Below are 22,359 nucleotides of genomic sequence, written 5' to 3' on the forward strand. Positions count from 1 at the left end.
ATGAACCTTTCTTTCATTTTTCATCAAAGTCATATATATATATATATATATATATATATATATATATATATATATATATATATATATATATGAAAACTACAAATCATATGGCAAATAACAATCCTTTCAAGTTTTCAAGTGCACTGGATCCAGCATGGGATCACATGTGTCAGGGATTGATTAAGATAAATACAATAAACTGACAACAAACAGTGCGAAACTATTATCTAGCTAGCCTGAGTGCTTTCAACTCTTTAATGAGTCTTTCTCAAACGCAAGTACAAAACACAGACAAGACAAACAAATAAAGCAGAAAAACGGTTATGTTTGTGAAACTTTACATGGCTGTTTCTATAGGAATTCAACCTTTTATCTCTGTTATGTGTCAACTAGTTTATCTCAGCTTGTTGCTGATACTGGAAAATATTTGTATTGACCTAGTAATTGATAAGCCATAACGACATATTATTTTATGTAAATTTATGTACGTGCAGATTATATATCGGATATTTCATTGTTATAGTAGTCATAGGCTTTTAACCAAATTGAGAATTATTTAGAAGAAAATGTGTCGGCTGCAAAAGATTATTTTGTTTGTGCATGGTTGTCTTTTTTTAGTCTTCTTGGTCTAAACTGCATGGTTTCAATGTTCTAAGGTGGCGTATCCAGTAAGATTCCTTTTCTTTCCTGGTTTGGGGACTCCATTTGGGCTTGTGAGCAATTGCAATAAGTGTTATATCACTGAAAGTGTGGCCAGGGGAGGAGAAGTGTTCTGCGACCAGGCTTCTGTATAGCTTCTTTGTCATCCAATCAGATCTATGAAGGTTGATCCTTTGGTGTAGCTTTTTAGTTTCTCCGACATACTGAAGGCTACAGATCTTACATGTGATGAGATAAATAACATTCTCTGTTTTGCACATTTTGTCGGGAAACATTGGCCCATCGTGGAATTGTCGGACGCACTAAAGTTAATCCTCCCTAACAAACCTGTAGTAGCCTACCGGAGACATGTAGCACCCAGTCACATTATCCTGACACCAGACCAACCAGTCCTGACACTAACCTCTTAATGCTAAGCGCCAAGCGAGCAGCTGTTAGTACAATTTTTATAAGTCTTTGGTATGACTTGGCCAGGGATCGAACCCACACGACCTCCTGCATCCAAGGCAGATGCTCTATGCACTAGGGCACAGGAGCGAAAATGTGATGTAGACTAAAATATTTTGATCGACATTTGTTTAAAACAAGTGTTTTCAATTCTGCACAAAAAATCAGGTGTTAATTTCAGTAATGAGTTTTACAAAGTCAAGAATGCAAAAGGACTGAAATTCCATCAATAAAAACATTATCTCTATTCTTTTCACTTACCAATAGGATAAGCTCTCAAAATGTTCATTTTACTAAAAATTGTACTTTTCATTATCAACCAATCATGGTTTGCCAAACCCATATATACCCTACTTTATCTTCACCCATTTAAAGACTGGTTCCTATTATTCCATATAATTATTACCATGAGTCCAAAGGATGGCAGCCAACTGTTTAGAGGAGAGACAATTCTGACTTGATAAAACCAACCTGTAATAATTCTATTGTGCTTTTTCCAATTACTATGATCTGACTGTAACATCGTTTGTCTAATAAAACAAAAATATTCAATAAATTCCAAGCACAAAAGTTGACACATGCCTGAAAACCTAGAACTGATGCATCACTCTTACATTAATAGTTAGTTGGTCACCATCACCTCTTGAATCCAGGGTAGGATAAGAACAATACAATAAGCATTATAATAACATGCAAGCAAACAGAAATAAACCAGGGAGCCAAATGAGTTCTTAGCCTCAATGAGAAGACAAAACTGGGTATATAGCATGCAGATGACCCAGAAATACACTGTAATAAATAATGGAAAACAACACTTGCCCACTGCAGAGTATGGATCTAAATCAGTTGTCCATTCAATATCCAGTAGATTTAGGCATAGAAGAAAAAAAAAGGATCAAGATAAACAGAGTTTAATAAAAGCTGTGCACACATTTTAGTAAGAAAAATGAATCATCTTGGTTTATGTCAAAAAAAGCTAAATGTATATGAGATTAACATGAAGTTGTATATGTGTGGATGACAAAGCGACAAGATTGGAAAGGCAGGTGACCATATGAAAACGCACATAAAATTCCAGTTTTCTAATCGACATTGTGTGAATAATTCAAAGGTCTAAAAAATGAGCAATAGAGACATCATACAAGAACTCCATCGCTGCATTAAATGAGTGGGATAGCACAATGGGTAAAGATGAACCTTGATACACGTGTTAAAAGATGAGAAAAACTGCATATGTTGCAAGCCTTTAAGAATTCTGACTTAAAATATAAACGTTTGCTCAGGAAATATACCCAAACAGTGGCATGATTAGCAACAATAGCAAATTCTTGGTGCCAAAGGGCAACAACTCAAAGAGCATAATTAGCTCATTCTCACACAAAAGTATATATTGTTGTTGTTGTTCTAGGGTTTAACACCATTTTTCAGCGCAAGATAGGCTATATATGGCAGCCAGTATAACAGTATATTGTTGTATTTGTTCATCTCCTTGTGTGTGTGTTTGTGATTGTGTGTGTGCTAGGAAACCATTTCATTTTGAATGTACAAAAATTCATAAACAAGGCAGGACTAGAACAAGCTAAAGAATGTACTAGACTGTCTCATTTGTATTATCCAAGTTTTACTGCAGAGAGAGAATCCATTTCATTACAAATGAATGTACTAGACTGTCTCATTTGTATTATCCAAGTTTTACTGCAGAGAGAGAATCCATTTCATTACAAATGAATGTACTAGACTGTCTCATTTGTATTATCCAAGTTTTACTGCAGAGAGAGAATCCATTTCATTACAAATGAATGAATGGATCAAGGTCAAGCTAGAGTGAAAGCACAACAACTCTGGTATCTATCACAAAGGTGGCATGAAAACCCTTTAACTAAATGTAAAAATACTCACGTGCAGGGGTGGAACTGTTGTATGAGAACTACTGCTACTCCATTGGATAATTTGTCTGTAAAACTCATGGCACCATACACGAAGGCACCACTCTCCTGAATAATGAGATAAACAGAAGTAAAAAGAAAGACAGAATTAAGGAATTTTCAGTGAATAAAATGTTGAATAGCAGGATTGCAGTAAAGTTAACACCAACAGAAAAAGGGTACAAAAAAATCAAAAGGTCAGTTTTAAATTCTTCTTAAATGTAGCAACAAATGCAAAGTTAATAGCGGATTTACAACTGGATGAATAGGGAAAAGTATTCTCAATTTATTCCAAGCACAGCAAGACAATACATACGGATCTTAATTATCTGCCTATTAACTTATTACCAAAATTAAATGCTGAAAATTATTTAAGCATTACTAAATTAAGCCCGATATAGGATCAGAACTATATCTGACATGACCATGAAAAAGAAATATGATACTGAAAGTAATTTCTGGCTACCAACAGAATGCATTTATGATTCTTATCAAAGTGACGTACTGTTTATTGTTTTAAATTTACAGCATGTCACATACGACTATCAGTTGATTTTCTTTCTTTGAATTTATTTTGTGCATCTGGTACCAATAACATTCTTATATCATTATACATTTATAGACATTTGCTGAGGTGAATAAGTTTTATGGACCAGTAAATATGATATTTGTACAGGTTCATACAGCTTTTTATTCACTGAATTAAACATACACAACCCCACCCCACCCATCAATAAATGGAACATTCTAGAGATCTAGAACAGAGAGAACCTGGATTCAGCCGGACTACTATGTTAACCCTTGACCTCACTGAGTGTATGGCTATGTTAACAGCTCATGCAGGCAACCATTCCTTTTAGACTAGGACCCAGACTAAGCCTGGGCAATGAAAATGGGGTGGAGAGAGGGAACCTTACGATTTTGACAAGTATTACATTATTAAAGTTACTTTACCTACCCACCACCTTCCCAGAATTACATTTTAATAACAGTAATACATTACCTGTCCCTATTACTTTGCTGAATTTGACACTTTGGAGGGATGATGATGGCGTAACATAGATTGAAGGTGAAAGGAGAAATTAAAATGCAACCATTAAAACATGACACTCGTAACAACCTCCAATGAAGAATGATTAAACCAGGCCTATGAAGTAGCAATTGACTTCATGGGTTATAATTGTCATGAACTAAAGGTCCGTCTCAGTGTGGGGCTGATAAGCTTTATTGATGGTGAGAACAATCTACCTGGACATGGTGGATACACAGATATTCAGCAGAGCCTATCCAATAGGGAGGAACAGACAGTTGCTACCCTTTCTTCTCCCTTCCAATGCAGCCAAATTGAACAGTAATGACCTAACTGGGCATATAAGTCCATCTCGATCATTCTCAGCATAGATATAACTGAGACTTGGGATCTATTTAGGGAGCTGGTTTTTCACCAAACACATGTGGCTGACAAAGAAAAGAGACCAATAATTGGTGTTGAACTGTAAACTAACTTTTTCTATTTTTTCAATCGAGTAGGCATTAAGCTTGCTCCTTCATTTCACATATTCTAAGGAAAGCAGGAAAACAGTTTTAAGAGTAATGTTCTTGAGGAAAGTTTCATACCACAGTTCACAAGGGGGTTTAGACAAAGCCCTTAACAGAGATTCCATTTAGGCACGAGAGAGCAAGATACCAGTCTCTGAGAGCAAGATACCAGTCTCTGAGGTTCATATACTTGATAAGATTGTAAAGAAGAATGGCTGGACCCTTAGAGAATGTGAGTTTGTTGGACAGTGCTATCCGGTAGCCCTTAACAGTAGAAACCAAACATGCTCTGTTGTCCAAGAGTAAGAGAAGGAAGGCTGCTACTGTACTCGGAGAGGGATAAGTGCATTTCCTATTACACCAATTGCAAAAGATTCTCCACACTGCACCATAAACCTTGGTCACAGACAGTGTCCTGGCCTGTTTTATGCTGCTGGCAACTTTGCTCAAAAACATGTCTTAGTGATGAGCATAGCTCCCAACCCCAGAGTACAAAAATACTGACTGCTTATGACAAAAATACTGATTTTCAGGAACAAATTCTGAATTTTAAAACTTTAATCAATATGTAACCATTTACAACATATACAACCATCAGTAAAGTAGGACAGGAACTTAATTATTTAATGTCACAGATGTATATGTTGCACTCCTGCACATTCTAAATGGGTACACCTCTATTTGGCTGCCCATTCTGAAGGTGCAAGAGTGCAACACACTCACACTCAGAAACAGGCTGTTTATAGGAGCCTTTTCCACACCTTCTTTTTTCAATCATTATCGATTCTAATGTGTCCTCTTTCATTGATGATCTGAATTCTGTGCAATTTTACTTTACTGGACTGTTTTCATTTTAGCACACAAGCAATCCTTTGGATTTATTGTCTGGGAAAAGTATGCAGAATAAAATCACAGCAACACAAGCAACTGAAAGAGGAGGTTTGTTTCTAAAAGAAATTTAGTAAATCGAACTTCCGATCTAATTTACATCAAGGTTCTCACTGGTATTTATAAACGCTGTAATTTCAGGCTGTATTGTTCATGATGAAGCAGCAAGATGATGTTTATTAACATTTTCATGCTGTTTTATGTCATGGGCACCTTTACGTCCAATAGCAAAATCACAATTACACAATTTGCAAAATGCAAAGGTTTTTCCTTTACTAGACATTTTCACAAATCTAATCATGACCGCACAAATGTCCTTCCAGTTCTGTTTTCTTTTCTTTGCTGGAGAATATTTTGAATATTCTGCTTTCCTTTCTGACATGACTAAAAGTTGAATATTATGAAGATTAGATACAGTGATAGTAGAAACTGCTTTGCACAATCAATAGTGTGGTTAAAGACGGGCATGGTAGCCTCGATTTCGAATGAACCAATCATACTTTAGAACTATATTCCTATATACATGTGATACATTTCTGTCAGAAATGAACTGGGTGCCCGTTCTTAACAGAAAATTGCAAGGAAATTTTTTATTTAATTTTTTTATTTAAAAAATGGATTTTTAATGCAAAAAAAGGCATGATTGTATTTGGGTCCAAAATAAGTGAGAAACAGGATACTTGGCAGCTATGGTTGAGCCAAGCATGAAGGTGGAGAATCTGTGGCATGTTGTGGAAAAGAGACCCCCTATGCTGTAACAGTAGGTCCCACCTCTGAAGTAAGTTCCTGGGCTGATGTACCAATAGGTTGAGTAGATTGCTGAACCACAATCAATGGAGTTACTGAGGGCCTATCAGAATGAACTGAGCAGAGGAAAGACTGACTTTGTGCAGCACCTGCAGAATCATTCCGAAAGATGGGAATGCATGAGCGAATAGACAATCTGACTTTAGATTGAATGTGTTAACTGCCCGAAACCTCTGATCTGTGACTGAAAAGACATAGAAGGAGAATAGTTGTTCAGTCTTGTAGCAAAGAGTTCACTAAGGGTCTCCCCAACAGCTAAAGATTGATGAAGAGACCATTCAGTATGGACTACTTTTGCCTCTCCTTGACAGATTGCCTGCCAGAATACTTGTCTTGTACAAAATATGTCAAACAATGAGGGCAAAAACTGTCATCATTTGAGACCATCACACAATGACTCCTTTATGGTTTACACACCAAAAATGGGCTAAAAATACCATATTTATATCCAAATTAAGTAAAGGGTAGCTTCTTCCCAGGACCATGATCCTTGAAGAACTCTCCTTTCTGGCTCCAAGTGATTTTCCAAATCAAAGTGTGTGTTTTTGGATTTTGAATGTAGTTTTAACAATTTGAGTCATATCACTACAATATCTGCAGTGTGGCAGTTTATAGTGATGTCTAGTAATGCTGAGGCAGCTGCTAGGACCATTTTTAAAAGTATTTGATATGATTCGGCCAGAGTTTCAACGTGGGCCCTCCTGTATCTGAGGTGGATGCTCTAACCACTTAGGCCACCTGAGAGGTCCAATCTGAATCTTATATGTTATTTTACTGAGGGGAGTGAGGTACAGTGGCATGCATTGGGATTTTGACTAAGAACTGGTTACAAATGGCCCACCAACTTGAGTGGTGATGAAATTCTGACCCCAGAGGAATCCACGATGACAGTCAATCATGGTGCAATTTCCAGTTCATCACAAGAAACTGGAGAAAGCACAAGTATAAATTTCCCAGGGGAACCAGACTGGTCACAGAGTTCAAGGTCCACAAAAGGGAAAGATACAGGCAAACCAATGGGTTCTTGGCCTCAGGTGCTAGACAACAGGAAAGGATTATGTCTATCCTGTCCAATGGAACAATACTTGTCCAAAGTTGATGAGGAAATTCATCTCTATGTAACAAATTCCTGAGAAGGAATTAGGCTAGCTCTGATTTCTCTGTCTGGAATGAGCCCTAACAGCAGGTCAGATTTTGCAAGAGGGACTCTTTGAGGTTATTGTGCATCTCTATTAGTCATCAAAATACTGGAGAATGGGGACCCTTTGAGCCCTTAGGCAGCAACAATTCCCATCATCCTGGTAAAAGCTTTGGGTGCAGAGGCTGGACCAAATGGCAGAGCATGAAACTGGAAATGAAGCCAGTATCCTTCCTTTTTGTATAGAAAGGACTTGTGTATCTTCTGTCATGCCTGACCAAACCTCTGTAAATATAGTTAGTCAATCACCCAGAGGGATCCAGGGAAGACGGACACATGGCAGGAGAGAGTTTAAGTCACTATAGCTTCCTTCCAGTTCCCTTGAAAAAGGTGGGAGTCATCAGGTGTCCTCCCTTGATTCTTCATACTGCCACACCTAGCTAAAGATGGGCAAGCAATATCCCTGTGAAGATGGAGCCAATTGCACTCAAAGTACCATAGTTATTACCATATAGAATCTAGTTTCCATAACCTCCAGTATCTTAACTGGAAGGCAAGCCCAGGTACCCATAGACATTCTGCTTGTGACACACTGGCATCTGGGGTGAGCAGGGGGCTTAAGAATGAGAATGAACCCTGTAGCTGGTTTCAAAACCAGTGGTCACAGCATACAGGTGGGAACAGACCACCCTTTATGTTGCCTAGCAAATTTATAGCCTCTGGAAAACATTTGCCTAAGCTCCCATACCATGGCTGAATGAGGTTGTACAAGATGATCTGGTTATGATGCAACTCCTGCGATTCTCTCTTTATATCTTTCTCCTCCTCTGCCTAAACCAGCATATGGAAGGAAAGGGATTCAATGGGAGGAGGGATTATCTCAGCCAGTTCCTCCACCAAAATGTAAAGGATGTCATCATCTTGTTCGTGCTCCTGGGAGGGCAAAAGACATTCCAACATAGTGTCTCTCTGAAGAGAAAGACTAGGAAGTTTCATCATGTTGCAATTCCTTGTAGGGAATGGGGGAGTACCTCAATTCTTTTTAGAAGGACAGAAAATGCCTCTCATCCCTGATATAGGAGTATCCATGTTCCACAAATGCTCATGGGAAGTAGCAGAACTGCTCCTATTCACAGAATTTTTGTGGGGATAGGAATGCTTCCCACTGCTCTTTGATCATCTGGTGGAGAGAGTGGTTCCCTTCCTTTTTGTTTGGCTCCGCATGAGCAGAAGACATAAGCTGGTGAACTGCCACATCTGAACTGCTCTGAGGCCATGGCATGGGCATCTATGATGCTAATAATGGGCAGAAAGATTCACTTTCCTGGGATGGATGTCCCACATCCTGTACTGATTGAAAGGGAACATAGGAACAGGGGCAATGCTGATCCTAGTTGTATGAGAACTTGCAAAGTCCCTATCTCCAACAGGACTGATCATAACAATGGAGATGACATTGTACTGATCGCTGCCCCCACTGATGAGATTCCATTGTCCAGTCACCACCACTCAATGAACTGGTGACAGGTGCCTGGTGCTCTGACAAGACTGGTCAGCTGATGATGATTTGATGGACAAGCCTCCATCAGACGATTCAAAGTGATATCACTGCTTTCAGTTCTAAGGGAAGTGTGACTGGCTGTATGCCACCATAGCTGGGCCTCTGCCCCTCCCCTCCAATAGAGTACTGCAACTCTTGAGCTTTGACTAGGGGACTTGGCATCCTGGAAGGTAAGCAAGGGAATAGTGACAATTATTGTATTACTGATATTAAATCATACAAATGCAATTTCAACTACACAGTGCTAAAAATATACCATTATGACATCACCTAGAGCATGACAGCAATCATGTAGGATGTGATACATGAGTATCATTCATAACATGATTGTTTTGCCATAAAAAAGTAATCTCTTGAAGTCTACTTCCATCTAAACTTTTCCATCACATTACTTTTTAAGCATAAAAACAAACTATTTGTAATTTTACATCTGAAGTGCTCATAAATGGGACATTAGCATCCACTGTAAAAAAAAATTGTAAGAGAACAAAATAACACATTACATACCGTGTTCATGCTAATCAGATCTGATGTCATAGCAAGGGAGGTAACTAGCAAGGTGGAGCCACCAGCTCCAAGCAACACTGCAGCTCCATACACTTGTTTACTACCTTGTGGGATGAAATAAAACCAAACACTTGCACCAATACCAATTAATATTCCCATAAAGTAGGTTAACTGAAAAAGTAAAATATATAATGGTTATCACTTATTTCTTAGTGCATCAAAGCATGTTTAAAATGAACCCTCTACATATGCACTGAGGTACCCATAAACTAATTTATTGAGTCTAATGTTACAAAAAACAATTCCACTGTAAACAAGAAAACAGCAAAAATTTTCAGTAAATTGTGTTTCTCCGAGAATATTTACCCAATCACATCAACATTAGGTATATTTTAGCCTGCTACCTCAAGAATTCAGTCCAACCAAAAGACAAAAATTGTCTTTTTCTGTCTATCTCACCAGGTGTCTATAGCTTTCAGCTGAGCGATATATTAATGAGGATGCTTGCATGGCAGGGTGGTCGGGAGGGTTTTTAAGTAATGTGACTGGGTAAGTAAGAGAAACAGAATTTATTGAAAAATTTGCTTTCTCCTCCAAATATGTTCCCCAATCACATTAACATTAGGGTTATAGGTAATAGGAGAGGGGAATGCTGAGCATCTGACTTTTAACTCAGACATCCTTTTAGGGAATGATGGCTGGATTCCCCATGTGAACAATAACCTGTTCTCCTAATTACATAAGCAACACAGCCTTGGGTCACTTGATCTGTGACCCATACGTATGGTTAAGAAGATAATTATTGACATTTTCTTACCAATACAATTTCATTGACAAATTCATCGAAGCAGATAGGCTGTATTGATTGTTTTAATTGGGTCTGGTAGTCATCTGGGCTGCCACCATTGGACCTACCAGAGCCAAGTTTTGCCTCTGTGAAGCTAAATCTCTGAGATAAAAGTTTGAGAAGGTTGACTCTGCATGCCAGCCAATAGCTTTTACTGTATCTTGGATCAAAACATTAAGTTCAAATGAAAGGCTTGCAGAGATCACTCTAATCTCATTAGTGGTAATCTTATGAGACAATTCTGATCTTGTGAGCCCTCTGAGCATGCCAAGCTTATAACCCATTTGAGCTATGAAGCAAGGGCTTGTGGGGTAATATCCTGTTTCCTGGCTTTCGCTGGAAGAAATAGGCACTTGTAAATGCCATGACTTGTCTATGTGTCTTTCAATTAGTGCTTGAGTGCGTGAACAGGATCTTGGATGGTCACTGCTCTCAACCTGTCTATGGAAGCAAGCAAGCGAATGATGACTCTTTAATCGCCAACAGACAGTAACTTTTTTTTGGCTACAAAGCCTGGTTGTGTCAAGAGGACCAGTGAACCATCCAATCTGAACTGATGGTAGTTTAGGTCGATGAAAAGGGCATGTAGCTCACTCTCCCTGCATGCTGAAGATAAAGCTATCAGAAAACATGTTTGTATGATAGTAACTTTAGCAAAGTGTAAGCTAAATGCTTGAATTTCTTTGAATTGAGCCTTGCTAAGACCAAGGACAGATTCCATTTTGGAAACAGAGTGAGGGATTTTGGTTAAATGAGATTAAAATTGGCTGAAAGATTCAACAGATCTTTATTATGCCCAATATCATGTCTACCATGATGCCATGGAGTAGTAGCCTTTGATAGTGATTGGGGACAACTGTTTCTTCTTAAAATGACAGAGAATAAAACTGGCCAGTTGAGGATTGAGGCACACAGTGGGATGATTTGCTGTTGTTGTAGGGTTTAATGCCACTTTTCAGCACAAGATAGGCTATACATGGCAGCCAGTATCAAAGGTGGAGGAAGAACCCGGGAAAATCCCAGAAAGAACCACCAACCCATGAGAAGCTACTAGCAAACTTTTTCACTTGACCACTTGGGGCCCCCCACAGAGGGATGATGTTACTGATATGTCACAAGTCCCTAAAAACATGCTACTTTCCCTTGTAAGCCTTCAGAGTGGAAGACCTTCCTGCAGTCAAGATTCTCTCCACCACTGAAGAATTAAATTGTCTGCCTCGCAAGGCTGTCCAGAGAAGAGCCAAGTGTGAAGAAGATAGTCAGGGAATTGAACACATGTGACCGTGGCTGCTTGAAAGATCTGGGTTGACCAGATTCTTTTTGGGCAGATCTAATGCTAGATCAAGCAGATTAGAAACCCAGATCTAGTCTCATCTGAGTCTCAAATGCCCATATATCCTCTAACTGATTGACAGGGCATCCAAAACCTAAACTTCTGGCATACATGCCAACCCTTGGCAAGGAAAAAGTGTAATCCAAAAGCAGAAAAAGAGTAATCCACATATAACATAATAAAATTCAATGAGCATATGTACAAAATTATTTCTTTACCCTTCTGGTCTTTTAAAATCAATTACTGCTTCAAAACTTTCAAATATTGCACTTTGAGCTTTAAAAAGCAATAGACTCTCATATTTTATTTCAAAACACTTTGTAACAGCTGAGACTATGAATGTTTTGCACACCAGTTGAGAACCAAGTGCTGGGTTACAGAGCCTGGAACTGAATTCAGTTTTATTTTTGTTAACAATACTAAACAATCTCTCACAGCCAGCATTAGAATGGTAAAGAACCAATATTCTTTTCATAACCTGACAAAGAAGAGGAAATATATATCTTCCAGTTATTGGATCTTTTAGCTGGGAAATAAGGTGCCATTGCACATCAACTCTTTCCGCATGAAGTACATTGACAGGTAGAATGCCATCTTGAAACTTCAGGGGTTCTCCTAATTTATCATCAGCCTTTCCTGCAGCAAGGTGCATAATATGACAGGGACAACCTCATATGTACACTGATCAGACATTTTTCAAAATATAGAATGCAACTCCTTTATGAATTCCAATCATCACTGATGTATTATCAGCTGAAAACCCCATACAGTTCTGCCAACTTATGTTTATTCAAAGCATTATTAAACAAATAAAAAATGTTTTCTCCAGAGGTATCTACTGCTAATGAAACAAGAGCACTCTGACTTTGGCCTTTTCGTTCTTAAAGTCTCTTATACATACTGGGTACAACTTTTTCAGGAACACCCACTGGAACAAAGGACCAATGTAGTCTTCTACTGCTAGGGGTAGTCCATGTTCTATTACGAATTCAGTAAATAAACATGTATTAGTTCTGCTTTAAAAAAAGAAGTTACAAGTTACCTTAGTATTGGAGTTAGTAAAACCAGCTAATTCCAGGTTTCTTTGTGTTACCATCATGACCAATATTAAAATCCTTTCCACAAAGCCTGCAGCGGGCATGAAGCTGCCCTAGAATGGAATGCTGTATTGTGTAATTCATGTATTCATCTTTGAATCAGTTTTTCGTCTTTTTCTAATCCATCTGTGAAATTATATGAAAATTATTTTTGCTCTAACACACATCAACTAGAATAAATCTGACCCGGACTTTAGTGCCAAATACCCACAGACTGGTTCTGTACCCGATATGAATTAGAACAAAGAATCGGCAAAGCAAAGATTAAAAATTAGAAAACCAGTCTGTTCTCTCCTAACTAAGCCATACAGCTGCAATAAATAGAAACTGAGGTCAGAAGTTTGAAAGTAGACAACAGCATGTTTCTTGGAAATAGGGCAGCTGCTATAAATAGAACATAATACTGTTAGGAAAGTGCATGCAAGGCTATGGAAAGCGAACTCTTATGTCATAGTTATGAAGAAGCCATCTTTTCTAGAATACGGTCTGAAAGATTAATGGGATGTTAATAAAAATGAGAAAACAGATTATTAATATTTTTGGGAGACGGACATACCGAAATGCATAATACAAATAGGTTTATGCATAAGGCGTAATTTAGTGAAAAAAAGCGTAATGATTACGCCAAAAGCATAATGGTTGGCATGTATGTTCTGGATCTGGAACTGGAGAGACAAAGTTGGGCAAGTGGTCACAAAAAGATTGACCATTGGATGCCCCCAAAGTACATGGATCCAAATAAAGACCAATTTCTGAAGAGACTATTCCATGTGAAGGACGTGACCTTTCCTAGATAGAGTGTCAGCCAAGACGTCGAATCTGTTCGGAATGTGTCCAATTTGTACACTGATTTGGAGATTGCCACACCAACATATAAACTACCAAATCAGAACACACAGGTTGGGTGATTTGGTGTCCCCTTGTTTGACAGCCTTCATTTATAAAAGCTTGATGTCAAGAGGCCACTCCCCTGTCTCCCATGTGCTGCTGATGTAGTTATGTCTGGCAACAGGTGGGGAACTGAACCATACATACTGGTATCAGTACATACAAAGATTTCCATTTGGGGCTCCTCCAGCAGCATCCCCATGGTCAGCCAACCTGGGTTACACCACTGATGCAGGAATGATCATATCTCAGGTATGATCATGACTGTTAGGCTGATGTCTCCTGGCATTGGGCAGGGATATATATTGCTCATTTGACTGAGAAGTGCACTTTTCCTTAGTCCATTTATGGTCCCTGAACATTGGAGGGGGTTGTTTGTTTCAAAACACCTGTGAGAGTTGATCAGTGAGTTAGAGGGGCAGTTCCTGAGCTGCCTGCGTCTGAAGTTCTTCAATTCTTTGTTCTTCTACCCAATAGCTGGTCAATGATCTCCTTAATTAAGCCAACTGGGAAGGAAGCTGAATCTTTTCCTCTTCACTGAAATCCATATTTGCTTTAAGTTAATAGTTTTGAGTAGCAGTATGGGTGTGTCAAGTCCTGATCTGGTTCTGCTTGCAGCTCTGGATAAGTCACACCAGGTGGTACTGATGATTCAATTCCATCCTCTTTGAAAATGTAAGTAACTCTCTCATGTGGATAAGCAGTGAACAGATTGGTTGACTAATTTGCATGGTGTATGGTTGGCCTGGGTGCTGGCAGTATAGAAGACAGTCCACTTATCATCGGGACTCCAAGGATCTGCATGGTCTGTCCAATTTTGCACTGAAATCACCATCATAGGTATGTTGGTGATGGTATGGCTAAATGGATGGATCTGTCACTAAGATCCCTGTAAATCCTAGTTGGCTGGACTATTTTATCAAAAAGGTCCCCATGCTGGGATGGCTGAACAGTGAGGCTGTACTATGAACTGGATCCAATGAATCCGGTACAAACCCCATGCATCAGGACTTAGAGGCCCAAAAACCATGCACGGACATGCGAGGGTAGTAATGCTCACTAGGCAGCCTAAAATTGGGGTGACACTCCAACAAGTCGGAAAAAAATGTGGAAGTGAACAAGGGAAATGAAAGTAATATAGGGCCTAATGTCAATACTTGTGTCATTGTTTCCTGAATCAGACCACGCATATGTCTGAAAGTAGATGGTTGTACCATTTCAACATTATCCTCTTCCCCTGCTGCTGATGTTCCTATGGCTGACAGTTACAAGACTCACAATGGAAGATGACTCTTGATGTATAATGAGGATATTAACGTTATCTTTCCTTCCCTTCTGCTGTCTTCTGGATTACTGTAGTCCAGACTTCCTCTGTCCATGTGTTACACACACTGGATGGCATAGATGATGAACACTAACAAGTGTCAAGTTTGTCTTCCTTTGCATTCAGTTGACATTTTGACTTAACTGACACAAGAAAAGAAAAACAAAGCATAAAATAGTAATTAAGTATGTTAGTAACTCGTTAATAACACCTCCATTACTAAAGCAGTACGTGAAAATAGTAACCTGTAAATGACAATATGTGTTCAACGATAACATGTTGATATATGGTCTTATATAGACAAAGTCCAAACAGTTGACAAAGTCATTCAAATTTGGAAGAAATAGTAAAAATAATGTATACAACCTACAGAGGAAGGATTGTCCAACATACAAAATCAAAAATATTGGATCATACTAAGATGGCTCAGATTGTCAGAGGTAAAATGTACGATGCTATCATTACAGCAGTGATGCTAAAAAACTAGTGACACCTGATTGTGGCAAGAGGCAGGTAATTAGCAAGAGTTATTACCCTTTATCTATCGGAGAGAAAAAAAATTGTCTTGTAGTGGAACTGGATTTGCAAGGTAGCAGGCTAATATCAATAACGTTAATGTGACTGGGGTACATATTTGAAGGAGAAAAGGGAATCTGACTGTAATCTCAAATAAAATGCCCATTCTGTATGTGAATTATGTTGTTTACTTTCACTGATTTTACAAATTTGTTCTTTTTACATTCAAAAAATTGTGACAATTTCCTTGATTTTCAGTCAGATTTTCACTATTTTCTTGTTTTCATGGCACTGACACATGTAATATCATACTAAAGATATATTATCTGATGAATAAATTAACTAACAACTCAGCAGTTTCAAAAGATTTAGTTTAACTGTTTGCCTTCACATGTGGAATAATAGATTCCAAACTCACCTCCTTGGCAACATAAAGTAGATGTCAATCAACAACTGCATTACGGGTATAACAATAGAGTGCTATTCACTCCAAGCATCAGTTAGAAACAAAATGTTATTTTATTGCATCCAATCATACTGTTTTAAACTGTTGTCAGAAAAGATTCAAGGAGTGGACCTGTGTAGTGTACAAATATATTACATTAATTATACAATATCACATCATTAGAAACTCAACATTTTTCATCTGATTTACATGACATATTCAAAATATACAATGGTTTTACATCAATTAATACATTTATCATGATAAAGAATCAGAAATAAAAAGTAACGGGTGTGAGATCTGTAAAGCACTCATTAGCTCAGTGACTCAATGATTTAGCAAAACTAGTCTCCTACTGATCTCATCCTTTTTAATATAATTATTTATTTATATTATGGCAATTTTTCAGCAGTTAATTACCCAAATGTTCCAAGATTAAATACTGTATAACATTCAATAACCTTCCCAACCTTTATTCAAACATAGACACTTATTTATCTATCCATTAAATCCACACTGTCAGAAATGTGCAGTATTTCTCCGCACTGAATGACAAAATGCATACATGTTATCAAGTTTGCAGAGCAATGCACATGTGAATACTTGGTTGTATTTTTGTTTGTGGCTTAATTATGTACAGTGTGTATTATACCAGAATTAACAGAAACAAAATTAGTTTGCTTCACATGGCATTTCCTTTTCATTATTCAATAAATAATGAATTAAAAAAGTCATCTATTAGAATAATATTGATAAATATTCATTTTTGATGTTGACATTTTTAATAATCCCCTGGTATACTAGTGATGGTATTACATCATAAAGAGTGTTACTGTTGGTGACAGATAAATCTCTTTTTCTCCAAGCATTTTATAGAGAGATGAAGCTGGTTACTGTCTGAATCAGCCTAGATTTAAAGAAAATGAGTATATGATAAAATATATGTACATATTATATGCTCATTTTTTCTCATTTAACTTTTAATTGTCAGAATCGTTCAGTATTTTATGACATTGCACTTGTGTGCACAATTCATACTGCACTCATAAAGGAACTACAGTGCGACCTGCTATAACGTGCCCCGCAATAAAGTGAATTTGGATATAATGCTGTTATGGCGTGGCTTCCGAAATTTCATATATTCATTTGCACCTGAAAATTATTTTTACTTCAAAGTATGTGAAATAGTGTATAAAAAATGTATTATCATTTTGGGGAAGATATCGTGTATGAATTCGCATTTAATACAATTGTGGCATGGTTCCTGAAGTTTTAAATACATGTACGTGTATTTTTCTTGTACCCCGAAAAATATATTTTTTTAAAGTACAAGAAACAATGTGTAAAATGTTTATTATCATTTGGGGGAAGAGTTTGCTTATGAATTCAAATATAATATGATCGTGGCATGACTTCTGAAATTTAACAATTTCATCAGGTTCTTGAAGTGTTATTCCAAAATAAACATTATCGGAAATGTTACTTATTACAAATCTGTGAGTAAAGCCAGTAAGTCGTCTTTGTGATTGTCTTCAATTAATTCTGTATACAATTGTTGCTCAAACAATAGCTGACATGTGTTTCTTCTTTAAATGCATACACAACCAAGCAGCAGACAATGCGATGGTTGATAAAAGATTCTCACAATTTAAAAAAAATCAAAAAATGAAAGCTGCCGACAGGTTTGCTGGGCTTGGTGGTGTTATTAGACACAATCAGTTGACCAATAAATAACGTCCACTTTATAGGCTGGAAATTTAAAGGGTATGAAATTGTACATGCGTTCAGCTTAAAAATCTTTATAAAAGTATTTTTCACATGTTTCTTTCGATATTCACAAAATCTGAAGTAAAAGTTACGCTTCATGCATGTGCTGTTTGTTATTATTCTTGCTGTAGTCATTCAAATGAATAGGTGTACAATCATTAATTATAGGGGAATTTACAATGGGTAAAGGTACACGGAAACACATATGAGAAAATTCATAGACCCTGTCACGCAATGAACCGTACATGTGCTTCGTCTTTCTTAACCTAATTTTGCTGTTAATTTTTTCCATTGAATTCAGACACATATTGATCTGTGACAAAATTAATGAACAGTTTAAATATGTATGCAATTTTGGCAATGGAATTACAGATTAACTGCATGTGATGATGGTACGATATCAGACGGTAAATAAACGGTGTAATACTCTCCATGCTATATATTAGACGTTGCATTCAGACACAATGATCTGTGACAAAATTATTGAATATTTTAAATCTGTGTGCAATTTCAATGGAATTACATGCATTATGGATGAACTGCATGCCATGACGGCTAGATATTAAATGGTGTTGATACCCTACATGTTCCAATGCATTGTTCTCTGAAAAAAGTAAAATACTGTAAAACCCTGCATTAACGCGACCCCGCTATTAATGCAATCTAATTTTTTGGACCCCAATTATCTCGTTATAGCGGGGTTCCACTGTACTTTCTATTGTAAACAAACAATGGACGTAGGCACCAGCATTTTTTATTTATTTTATTTTTCTGTGAATGAAGTAAACCAACTGTCTGAGCCATTTAAAAGTACAGATGCCAAAGTTGACAATGTGGATGAATTCATAGACTCACAGAAGAAACTTTCAATGAAACAGGTGACTGCACATGATATCAGAAATGTGCAGCAATGGCTTTATGATAACTACTTTGGAAACAAATCATGTACACTCACGTAGTAGGAGCTTTACGTTTTGGTTGCTTAAATTTGTTTCTGAATGAACTAAAGCACGTTTCATGGACTACCACATACCAGTTTGTTACATTCTGTGTTAATGTTTTTGAAATTATTTGGATTTAGGCAGGCAGCAGATGCCAGATTTCATAAAATTGCTGGGTCCCTATAACATGCAAGTGACAAGGCATAAACTGTCTTCTTTAGCTGGTACAGTAAAAACTGCTATGAGCAACCTCAGCTATGAGCGACCACCTGTCATTTCTGACCACAATCATAATGCACGGATGGATTTTATTACATAAGCACTCTGTTATGAGTGACCACCTGTCGAATGCGACCAGCAACCAAAATGTCTTGGCAAAATACGCATTTCGACACTGCTATGAACAAACGCATCGCAAAAACAAGGATAAACTCCACCGACCTTTATTTAATCCCCGTAAAAACGACCGCTTATACCGTTCTAAATGAAAATATCTATATAAAAAAAAAGGCTGGCTATCAATGTTTGAATTCTTTTTAGCTATGCCTATAGTGTTTTATAGGATGGCTTCCCAACAGAAGTCATCAAGTGTGGCTGCAGCGTGCTGCTCACACACCTGCATGACCTCCTCTGTCAGTGCTGGGATGAGGGTGCAATGCCTCAGGACATGAGAGACACCAACACTGTAACTCTGTACAAGAACAAGGGTGACAGAAGTGACTGCAACAACTACAGGGGCATATCCCTTCTCAGCATCATGGGTAAAGTCTTCGCATGCATCATCCTGAACAGACTGCAGACGCTTGATGACAAAGTGTATCCAGAGTCACAGTACAGGTTCCGCACAGAGAGATCCACAATCAACATGATGACAGAGTGTATCCAGAGTCACAGTACAGGTTCCGCACAGAGAGATCCACAATCAACATGATCTTTCTCCATCAGGCAACTGCAAGAGAAATGCAGAGAACAACACAGACCCCTCTTCCTGGCCTTTATAGACCTCACCAATGCGTTCGATCTGGTCAGTAGAGACAGATTCTTCACAATCCTGGCGAAGATTGGATGCCCTCCAAAGCTGCTAAGCATGATCCAGTCCTTCCATGTTGACATGAAAGGCACAGTGCAGTATGATGGCTCAACATCTGACCCCTTTGACATCCACTGCGGAGTGAAACAGGGCTGCATCACTGCCCCCACGCTCTTCAGCATCTTCTACGCTGTACTGCTCAAGCATGCCTTTGGGATGTCCACAGAAGGGATCTACCTGCACAAGCAATCAGATGGCAGACTGTTCAACCTGGCACAACTGAAGGCAAAGAGCAAAGTGCATGAAGTAACCATCAGGGACATGCTCTTTGCAGACAAAGCTGCTCTAGCCACTCAAACAGAAGCTGAGCTACAGCGCCTGATGGACTGCTTTGCTAAAGCATGCAATGAGTTTGGGCTGACATCAGCCTAAAGAAAACAAACGTTATGGCTCAGGACGTGGAATACCCAAGCATCATCATCAACAACTACAAACTTGAGGTAGTCGAGTCAGTTCATGTACCTCGGCTCTACCATCACCAACAACCTCTTGCTCAATGCTGAGCTCAACAAGCGGATTGGAAAGGCATCAACAACTCTCTCCAGGTTGTCGCAGAGTGTGTGGAACAACAGCATGCTGACCCTGAACACTAAGATCTCCATGTACCATGCCTGCATGCTAAGCACTCTCCTGTACACCAGTGAATCCTGGACTCTGTATGCCTCACAAGAGAAAAGACTGAGCGGCTTTCACATGTGATGCCTCCGACGCATACTCAGGATCACCTGGAATGATCGAGTAAAAAAACAATGAGGCGCCTGAATGTGACAAGATTCCCAGCATGGTCACACTCTGCCAACGTCACATCAGATGGCTGGACCATGTACGTCGGATGGATGATGGACAAATCCCCAAAGACATTCTTTATTCTAAACTTGCCTCTGGCAAAATGTCAATTGGATGGCCACATCTCCGCTTCAAAGATGTCTGCAAGCACAATATGAAAGCCCTTGACATCGATGTCTACACCTGGAAAGAGCTTGCTCTAGACAGGTCCAGCTGGCGACATGCTCTGATCACTGGTCTGAAAGCCGGCAAGGACAAGCTATGCTTGCTAGCTGATGAAAGCGATCACAGAGGAAGAAGAGGCAGCTCCAACCCACACCAGACTGAACCTTCAAATGCAGCAAGGACTGCCACTCCCATGTTGGGCTGCATAGCCACAGCAGATGCTGCACAACCACCAACCGGGACATCTCTCATGGGTGCACTTCCATCATCTCTCGAGACTAATGGATGCCAACCTGAAATTGTTCTGAAACTGGACCTTGGAAACTCGTCTTTTTGTACAAATCTGATATGACAGACCACCTGTCTTGAGAGACTGCTTTTTTGTTGGCAGAAGGGGCAGTCTCTCATAACAGGTGTTACTGTAATAAGAATGGCAAAAAATATGCTTAGTTTTACATCCTAAATTTCCTCAAAATGTACTTTCTTAGTTCCGCAAATCCGAATGTCATCAGCTATGTCATGAGTTCTCAAGCTTGAATACATATTTCGAAATTGTACTGTAATTTCAACTATATAAGTGCAATTACATCCTCCTTACTGCACTCAAATGAAATGAACATTATAATCCATAGTCTTTCTGATAATTGCAATTGAAGACTTCATATTTTTCCCACATTATGATTTCATCAAACAGTCAATGACAGAACAGAAACGCAATTGCAAATGTCAACATGCTGCTCCATCGCTGCTGAAATCCGATGTACTTCATGTAGAATTGGCACAGATAAATCCAGCCCATAATCACAAAATTTCGTAGGAACGACAAAAATACCAAAATCTATACATTCCAGATCAAATGGAAAGTTTTTGCAATGTGCATTCATTCACAATGACTCCATTAAGTAGACCAAAACATCATTTTCTTTTGAGAGTTATGTCTAGCAAATGACTAAGTTCAAATTTATCTAGGCAGAGTTATGTGCACATTAATAATGTTGTTGTTGTGTAATGATGAATCTGCACTTGCGTATTTAGTTTGGAAAATGGATACATTCAGTTACTTTGTTTCGTGTAGTGTATTTTTGTTTGCATATTTAAGCCTTAGGTAGAATAAGAAAATGAGCATATAATAAAAAGGTTGCTGCATTTGTATGGGAAAATATGAACTTGTTTTGTCAGATGGATATAGTGCATTCCCAAGGTCATGCAGTATTTCCATCCGAAAAACTCATTCATATTTTGCTATACAAATGCAGTGACCTATAATAATTACACTTTATTTGAAAATATTAACTAATTTTTCTAAGTGATATTGCACTCCTATGTCAAGCACATATAGTTTAGAAAAATATGTTCATATATTCTCATACAAGTGATCTAATCTATAAAAACAACAAAATTCATGACATAATGGGCACTGTAAAAACACTAGTCTGATGGAAACAACTTAAAGCTGATGATACAATACCCTTCTCAGAGAAAATCATTTATAGACTAGTATTGTTTTGTCAATCTATCAATACAATAACATATAGACTGAAAGTACCTTTCTCCCTGCCACCTTGTTTATCAGACGCATAAAAAGTGAGGTTAGAAATCCACTGATATACACAATTAAAGGAATGATTGCAATGGACTCCTGAAAAAAAAAAAAAAGATTAAATATAATGAGTAATTCTAAGTTAGAT

The 22,359-nt window shown here is 38.1% G+C and overlaps 1 protein-coding gene across 3 annotated transcripts in view; it reads right to left on the reverse strand.

Annotated features, from left to right (window-relative positions):
* Nucleotides 1–22,359, reverse strand: part of LOC149801620 (major facilitator superfamily domain-containing protein 12-like) — a 78,860-nt gene that overhangs the window by 15,700 nt on the left and 40,801 nt on the right. For 2 of the 3 annotated variants that reach the window (XM_089955888.1, XM_089955889.1), the window contains 4 exons: nt 22,218–22,310; nt 9,473–9,643; nt 3,007–3,101; nt 1,927–1,944 (listed from right to left, as the gene is read on the reverse strand). In XM_089955888.1, the coding sequence (XP_089812014.1) occupies nt 1,927–1,944; nt 3,007–3,101; nt 9,473–9,643; nt 22,218–22,310 (377 nt within the window). The remainder of the gene's footprint in view (nt 1–1,926; nt 1,945–3,006; nt 3,102–9,472; nt 9,644–22,217; nt 22,311–22,359) is intronic. The other variant, XM_089955890.1, reaches the window with a different exon arrangement.

Source organism: Sinohyriopsis cumingii, chromosome 4, assembly GCF_028554795.1.
Source record: "Sinohyriopsis cumingii isolate HCF-2022 chromosome 4, ASM2855479v2, whole genome shotgun sequence".
Taxonomy (NCBI): domain Eukaryota; kingdom Metazoa; phylum Mollusca; class Bivalvia; order Unionida; family Unionidae; genus Sinohyriopsis; species Sinohyriopsis cumingii.